The sequence below is a fragment of the Sorghum bicolor genome, chromosome 1 (genome assembly GCF_000003195.3).
Source record: "Sorghum bicolor cultivar BTx623 chromosome 1, Sorghum_bicolor_NCBIv3, whole genome shotgun sequence".
Lineage (NCBI taxonomy): Eukaryota > Viridiplantae > Streptophyta > Magnoliopsida > Poales > Poaceae > Sorghum > Sorghum bicolor.
This window is the reverse complement of record NC_012870.2, coordinates 27,512,810-27,521,335: the sequence shown is the minus strand read 5'-3', so window position 1 is coordinate 27,521,335 and position 8,526 is coordinate 27,512,810. Positions and strand designations below refer to the sequence as shown.

Here is an 8,526-nt window from a genome sequence, read left to right as displayed (position 1 = left end):
CGAGCAGAAGTTTCCTGGCTACTTGGTGGAGGAGGTGATAAGCCGAGCCAAGCAAGTATCGACCAAGAGGAAATCGGCCGCCATCGGCTAGTCTTTCTACTGCCGATAAGTAAACAGAAGTTGGTCCTGCCGATCGGCCACAAAATACAAATTTATCTAGCCACATGGTCAGGAAAGCGGTCTGTTCCTTTGCATTGACAGGACTTGTTCTTCGGTACTTCCGAATGTACCCTGACCAACCGCCGATAGCACGAGTTTCCACCTTAGCACTAGGTTTGCTGTCGAACAGGTGGGTGTTATCGGCAGTGGATATATCTAAGCCGGTGAGCATAAGTACATCGGCAAGTGTGGGAGAAGCGGGGCCATGGCCAAACACAAAAGCATTAAGTGTGTCTGACCAAAAGTATGAAGCGGCGATCAGCGGTGACTCATTTCTCTCTATATGGGCAAGAGACAATCTAATGCACTGATCTAATTTCCGTTCACCCCATTGGACCTCATTTGAGTTACTGACTCTCAGGAACCAATCCTTCCATCCCTTGGTAGGACTGGGCCAGGAACGGAAGGCATCTTTCCATAGATCTAGAGAAAAATTCTCGGCTCTAAAGGGGATTCTGTTTGTCTCTGCATTTATAAGATCGGTAGGATCTAAGTTTCCTAGTGGACCAAGGCATTAGAGATGGGGTTGATCGGTAGGGATTACGATCTTATCGGCCAAATCCTAAAGATTTTAAGGATAAAAGAGAAAGCAAAAAGAAAAAAGAGAATATTCAGTAAAAGGAATTGCGGATGGACAGAAGTATAGCAAGAGTACGAAAAAAGAAGGGGGGTAAGCTAACCTCAGGGACGACGAAGTTGACGGCCATTGCCCCACGAGGAAGAAGATCAAAAACTTGGGGGTTGTTGGAGGATGCTCTTGCTGGAGTTTTTGGAGTTCTCGAACAGTGCCGCCACCAGGAAAGCAGAGTTTGGGCTGTAGAATGATAAGATGGAGAAGGAGTACCCGAGAAGGGAGTATTTATAGGACAAAACGGGCAGGGGCAAATTTGACTTATCTCTTTGCCGCATCCGTGAAATCCGAGGGTGTTCAGGTAGATATGGTAACTGTTTGCGCGGTAATCAAGGGATTGTGCAGGTGATTTGACAGCAAGCGGTCATGATTTTGGATATATTTTACTATACGGGATCTCTTGGTCGGTCCATCGGCAATTCCCTCTAACGGTAATATTGCCGATGGGCGCATAAAGTGGAGAGATCCGGTTTGGGAGGTTGAGGAATTCGAGGAATCTGCAGGAGAATCGGGCCAAGGTTGTTCAGATTTAATGGTCGGTTACCAAATTGGGAGAATTAATTGCGGAAAGGCATCATTACTGCAGAGAATTTCAGAGCATTAATGATTTTATACTTCGAAATTGGGGGGCATGTGTTGACGCCATTTTTGGACACGTACCCAGGGACCAGTAAAGTATAGATCGACAGGTGGAGCAACGGTAACTAGCCTACAGAAAAGTTGCCGATGAGGGTAGTTGCCGATGAAGGGACGATTGAATGCGGCTAAGTCCAGAGGTGGTGACATGTTCTTACCGATGATCAATATCAGTGTTTGCCGATGGCCATAACAGGAAGTCTGCCGATGACTATAAAGGGGAGCGCGGAAGTTGTCGATTGATCCATGGCAGTATCCCGGTCGGTTACAAGGGGATAGTTTTATGTTTTCCTTAGTTATTTAAAATCGTTTTGTATACGGACTCCGTTTAATTTGGAATTTGAGTCCTAGTCGTGTCTGATTGTAACTCTTTGAGCAGGGTATAAATGTAGACCCTAGGGCCTTGTAATGAAATATCTATCAATCAATCAAACACAAGTTTTTACTCATATTCCAGTACCTACCTTTTCGACAACTTCGTCATATTTTCCTTTTTTTACTACGAGTTCTTAGGAATTCGTCGACTTAAAGCTCGGCGTATTCTCGAGTTCCGCGTGAATACCTCTTGGCCGTGACATCCGGGCGCATCGCTGTTGTCGGGACCAAAATATTCGAGTTATCACCTTTGCCGATAGTAAGGTCAAATCGGCTGGCACGCCTTAACGTTTGAATCGGGTATTAGCCCTTTGTGTTTGCAGATCAGTTTTGCATCAACAGGCCGATGTTTGATGTTTGATGCCAGGCTTCTCACCCCTTCTCACCCTCACGGTCTCACCTTGAAACGCGCACAACACCACGACGCTCAACCCTCCACGACCAGCGATCGATTCCTAGAGTCATCACCAAATAAAAAGAACAAAAGGAAATGCAAGAGCTCATCTCGCAGGCCAGCACCTCCGAATCTGCAAGCCTGGGCGCTAGAATTGCTAGGACACGGCATACTCTCGACTCGCACCTAGGGCTAGGGCCTAGACATGGTGCGACTTTCTCCACCTACGACGCGATGGACAGGGGCGCTGGCAGCAACCACGACCGGCCAAGGAACCCTACTAGCCGCCCATGACTACTGCAGGCTGCCTATGCCGCGACGGACAGGGACGCCGACAGCAACCACGACCATTGTTTAAGTTGAACTGGAGTAGAAAGTGAGCCTTCACTAACTCCCTAGAGATGATCTGAAGTTCAAGGTAACAAAATCGAAACACCATTGGCGCACGCAGCTATCTGTCGGCGTGGCTCCCTGAGGGACCCGTGAAAGATGGCGGACGCAGTGATCAGAAGCGGCACCACTGACGCGAAGGTCGCAGCGAGCAGCAGAGCAGGACGTGGCAAGCTGTACCACGTCACGTTCAATACATACGGCCATCACGCCAAGCAAGGTGAGCTTTCAAAGCAATTTCTGAATTCCCCATCATATGGAGCTGTAGCGGCTTCTCTGTTTTAAAAATGATCAGCTACTTGCTAATGCTATTTGCAGTACTAATCAGCAGTCATGGTCCGTGGTTGCTGCCGGCGTCCCTTGCGGTGCTAATCAGCCACCCGGACGAGCCAGAGGACAGCATCTCGCAAGGCTGCGGGGGCATCAAAGGAGGAAGGTGCAGCAAGACGAACCGAAAGGTGAAAGGATTTCATTTCCACCATCGATTTGCTTCTACTCACCAATTGTTTGTGGACTGCATTTCCTGATTAATTATGCTGTGAGAGGACTGCATTTCCTGATTATTTGTGGCATTTCAAACTTTTTGATGCTGATTTTGTTATCATATATCTGTTGTCTCAGATCTGAAATGTGACCAAAGGAGAAGGTGTAGCAAAAGAAACCAAAAGGTTAGAGGATTTCACTTCCCTGATTGCTCCAATGAAGGAGGAAGTTGCCAAGTTTTGGAAGGAGACAACCAAGAGGACGAACCAGTGGAGGATGAGGAAGGTGAAATTTCCTGAAATTTATTTTTGCACTCTATCTATTATTTTTGCACTCTAATTCAAAATTTAATGTTAGGAACAACCTAAGCAGTCATTGATCTTATTTCTTCAATGCACAGTTGATTCTTCTGATGCAACCATAGGGTCTGCAGCTATTTTGGTTAAGAGCTGCAATGATCCTAACATGGACCAACTGGTGCTTGTTATGGAGGAACAGTCCATAAAAATACAGCTTTTGCATAATAGAAGGCCTCAAAAGAATTGAGGGCCTTGTGTTTGCATAATAGAAAGCTTGGAAAGTGTTGAGGACCTTGTGGTGCGGAGGAGGGTGTATAGATTTGATGCTTAACCATCCCTCCACAGCAATGCCTCCGTTGGGGCGTTCTTTTTTTTGTTTGCCCTATATTGAACTTAAAATTATATATTTTCTTGTCCTACTCTATGTGAAACAAATGTGTGCAATAACCTGTAGTATTGCCGTGGTTGTTGTTGAATTAGAGTTGTGTGAAGTAATGTTTGTTTCTATTTTAAATCAATACCGGCCATTACATTGTTCCTAGGTACAAACTGGTGCTAGCTATCTATTTTTTTAACCACCTTCTGATAATATTTTTTCTTTGGTATATTTTCTTTTCAACAACTATGGAATGCAAAAATAACGCAAACAAATTCTAGCTTATGCGGCTGCTATTGAGTGTAATAGACGCTATAGTCTGGAGATAAAAGATGGGCTACCAAAATTAACTAGGTGGCGTGATCTGTGTAACATTGCGCGGATGCTAAGGAAGCAGAAGCTGCAGTGTGCTTGAAGGGGATTCGGTAGAAGCAGAAACATAAGCTGCAACATGTTTGGTATAACAGTGCGTGAGTTTTCTTGTAGAAGCACAAACACAAGTTGCAACATGCTCGAGCCTAACGATTTGTGAGTTTTCTTTTTTTTTCTTTTGTTGACACGTGCAAGTACAACCTGATCGCTCCTTGGTGGCATCGATCGCCATGAGCTCAGCATTAAGGCCGGTACCTATAGAGCTCAAGAATTGAGAAGTTTCGGGTGGAGCAAAATAAAGTTGTGCATGAACTTGCATGTTTTGCCAATATGGCATGTCAAAGACTGAGTATTGTTTCCGGTTTTGTGGCAGGAGACTTATTTTGTAATGATAATGTTGAATCTGTGATAATAAAGCTCTCTTTGGCAAAGAGGTGGGTGTTTCTATTGTTATATTGGATCCATGTCTTTTCAAACTAAGTATTATGTAGGTAAATCATTTTTTTATTATTTTATTTTGATTATCATATATTACCGTAGTGTTAGCACGGGTATTATACTAGTCAGAACGTCTGTTCGTTTCTTGCCATTCCTGCCAAGAATGATTCCCGAAGAAGTTTGGTCAGGAACAAATTGTATAAGCGTTCTTGGCAAGGAACGGTTCGAGAAACTCATTCCCTGCCTACCGAACGTGGTGTAAATCAACCTGCAGAACCTGTATAAATATGACATTCTAAAAAAATTATTCGTTCTCTTATCCTATAAACAACAATACATATTTTATGAAAACATAATCAAAGTACCAAACGATGCATCTCACATCAAATATTTTGTCGTAGCTATAGGCCTGAGAAATCACGGCCGCCCTCCAATCACCCTATATATTCAGGGAGGGACACTACAGTGCCACAATAATTCAAGATATCCATAGATCCAGGTCGGATATTATTCATGGAACAAAAAGGAAGCATGGAATGGAACAAGGAGCATGGTAAAAACTGCAAGCATGTTTCTCTCGAGAATTTTGTCAAACACTCACCTATTGCTGGAAGCCCTGCACTCAGGGTCGGACCCAATTAAGGATAGATTTGGATGCTCGGCTTCGCACACAAAAAGGGAAGTGTCGATGAAAGCTAGTTGACAGTCTGTCTTGGGGTATACCCACAGTAATAGTTTATCGGCAGACAGGTGCGCAAGCTACGAACTCGATCGTGACGCAAGACACACACAAGGATTTTATCCAGGTTCAGCCGCCGTGTGGGCGTAATACCTACGTCCTGCGTCTGATTGTATTGATCTGAGATGTGTTGAATTGTGTTGAGTTGTCCTCTAGGGGACCCATGCCCCTCCTTATATATCGTGAAGGGACAGAGTTACAAGTAATGTATCCTATTTGCATTGGTACAATATCTTGTAGCCTTTCGGTGCACGCCGACCAGTGTTGTGCGCCTCATGTCTTCATCTTATGGGCTGGGCCACCTCTGACGGTGCGGCCCATGTCGAGCCATGAGGGTATAGGGGTTTATACCCCCACAGCTAGTCCCCGAACTCCATGTATTATGATGTAACACACTGTCTTCAGCTTCTTTGACCAGTGAGGCTTGACGTCTGCGACCAGTAGGAAAAACGTCCGAACAGTTGATAGCTAATTAATATCGACATCGAAGAAGCAGGTTGTTCGAATAATGCAAGGTGCTCTTTAATCAAAAAAGATTTATTTCCTGGTGGAGTGTGCCGACTTTACTTTTCTGAAAAGTATAAGCTTTCAAAAAGCAAGCATATTCACCGTAGGTAAAGTGTGCCCACTTAGTCCCCGAGCCTGGTAGTAGGTGACGTAGGCACGTAGTGCCAGGGTCTAAAAAGAGAAGTTCACGTAGAAATTTTGATGCTGAGATGCATCGCTAGATGCATCGTACCGGTGCAGTCCCCGAGCATGCTGGAAGGCGAAGTATGAGCCTTGTAGCAAGGTCTAAAAATTAAAATTATCCCTTAGTTGTATATGAGTCCAATTTATATGTAACTAAGAAAAGCAGTCCCCAAGCTGTGGTCGGAGAGTAATCGAAGCAAGTCCCGAGCACAACGCAGGAGTGATTGATGAGTCCCCGAGCATGGTTGGGAATGTAATCATGCTCGGTGGTCAGCACAGTCCTCGAGCACGGTATAGAGACTGATCGACCAGTCCCTGAGCATAGTTGGGAACGTAAACGTGCTCGGTGATCGGCACAGTCCCCGAGCACGGCGTAGGGACAGGTGGAAAAGTCCCCGAGCGTGGTTGGGAATGTAATCGTGCTCGGTGGTCCGCATAGTGTTCGAGCATAGTGTAGAGACTAGTCGACAGGTCCCCGAGCGTGGTTGGGAACGTAAACATGCTCGGTGGACGGAGCAGTCCCCGAGCACAGCGTAGGGAATAGTCGACGAGTCCCCGAGCGTAGCTTTATTGACTGGGCCAAACTCCTGAAAAATAAATATTAAGAATAAGTAGTACATGATGTATAAATAAATTCTAGATAAAAAAAATCAGCATTGGTGTAAGATTTTAGTTTCTATGTTATATTTAAAGTTAATACGAGTAGTTAATTCATCCTATTGCTTGTACCAGCTTTGGTCTGGCCGACAATCTGGAGCATGAGGTGCGGAACCTAGGCATGCGTATGCCAGCCTCGCCAGAGAGCTACTGCCGACCACCCGAAACGTAGAGGGCATATCTCGTACACGTGTAGGGAGGGATCAGAGACCGTGCCGGCTCTGGAAAACTTGTGTAGGAGAAAAAACTAGTCGGCTAACCAAAAAGTTACTTTGAAGGATAATAATGTTAAAAATATTATACCAAAAATAAGTAAAATATTAGAAGTGCACTTATCTTTGGATGAAAGTCTGTTTGATGGCGACAAAATTGTCTAGCCCTCGAGCTCTCCCACATGTTGTCATGACGGTGGTTGGCGTTGTCGTAGCGCCGTTCTTCGCGGCGATTATTATAGCGACATGACAAGTGGTCGGAGCAAGTAGGCCAAACAACTTAGTCGATAGCTCGAGTAGATCAATATCGTCGATCTTCCTCCCTTTATAGCAGGGAATTAGGTAACGCGTTGTCGGTGTGGTCGTAGACGTTGCTGGAGTGGTTGGAGCCATAGCCAGCGTGGTTGGAGCCACGGCCGACGTAGATGAAGAAGTGATCGGTGCAGATCAGATCTGCGCCTCCTCCATGGTCGTGGTGGTGAAGCTATTGAAGCCAGTGGTCCAGGTGATCTGGTCGATGATGAACGTGATGTCGCCTGCCACGGCCGCGGAGTTGGGGATGATGGCCATCTGGTTCACCTGGGAAGCTATACGCACAGCCTCTACCTGGCGTGCCACTGTCGACGAAAGCTAGTCGGCAGTCTACCTTGGGGTATACCCACGGTAGTAGTTTATTGGTAGACAGGTGCGTAAGCTACGAACTCGATGGTGACGCAAAACACAGACAAGGATTTTATCCAAGTTAGGCCGCCGTGTGGGCGTAATACCTATGTTCTGTGTCTGATTGTATTGATCTGAGATGTGTTGAATTGTGTTGAGTTGTCCTCTAGGGGACCCCTGCCCCTCCTTATATATCGTGAAGGGATAGAGTTACAAGTAAAGTATCCTATTTGGTACAATATCTTGTAGCCTTGCAGTGCACACCGACCAGCGTCGTGCGCCTCACGTCTTCATCTTATGGGCCGGGCCACCTCTGACGGTGCAGCCCATGTCAAGCCATGAGGGTATAGGGGTTTATACCCCCATAGCTAGTCCCTGAGCTCCATGTATTATGATGTAACACGCCGTCTTGAGCTTCTTCGACCAGTGAGGCTTGACGTCTCCGACTAGTAGGAAAAACGCCCGAACAGTTGACAGCTAATCAACATCGACACCGAAGAAGCAGGTTGTTTGAATAATACATGATGCTCTTTAATCAAAAAAGATTTCTTTCCTGGTGAAGTGTGCCCACTTAGTCCTCAAGTGTGATAGTAGGTGACGTAGGCACGTGCTGCCAGGGTCTAAAAAGAGAAGTCCACGTAGAAATTTTGATGCTGAGATGCATCGCTAGATGCATCGTACCGATGCAGTCCCTGAGCTTGCTAGAAGGCGAAGTATGAGCCTTGTAGCAAGGTCTAAAAATTAAAATTATCCCTTAGTTGTATATGAGTCCAATTCATATGTAACTGAGAAAAAAAGTTCCCAAATTGTGGTCGGAGAGTAATCAAAGCAAGTCTCGAGCACAGCGCGTGAGTGGTTGATGAGTCCCCAAGCACGGTTGGGAATGTAATCATGCTCGGTGGTCAGCACAGTCCCCGAGCATGACATAGAGACTGATCGGCCAGTCCTCGAGCATGGTTGGGAACGTAAATGTGCTCGGTGGTCGGCACAGTCCCCGAGCATGGCGTAGGGACTG

The 8,526-nt window shown here is 45.8% G+C and overlaps 1 protein-coding gene across 1 annotated transcript; it reads left to right on the top strand.

Annotated features, from left to right (window-relative positions):
- On the top strand, positions 2,685 to 3,857 carry LOC110431749. Its single transcript, XM_021451270.1, has 4 exons — positions 2,685 to 2,818; positions 2,904 to 3,043; positions 3,207 to 3,353; positions 3,469 to 3,857. The coding sequence occupies exons 1-4, from the start codon at positions 2,685 to 2,687 to the stop codon at positions 3,612 to 3,614; spliced, it is 567 nt and encodes a 188-aa protein (XP_021306945.1). The 3' UTR covers positions 3,615 to 3,857.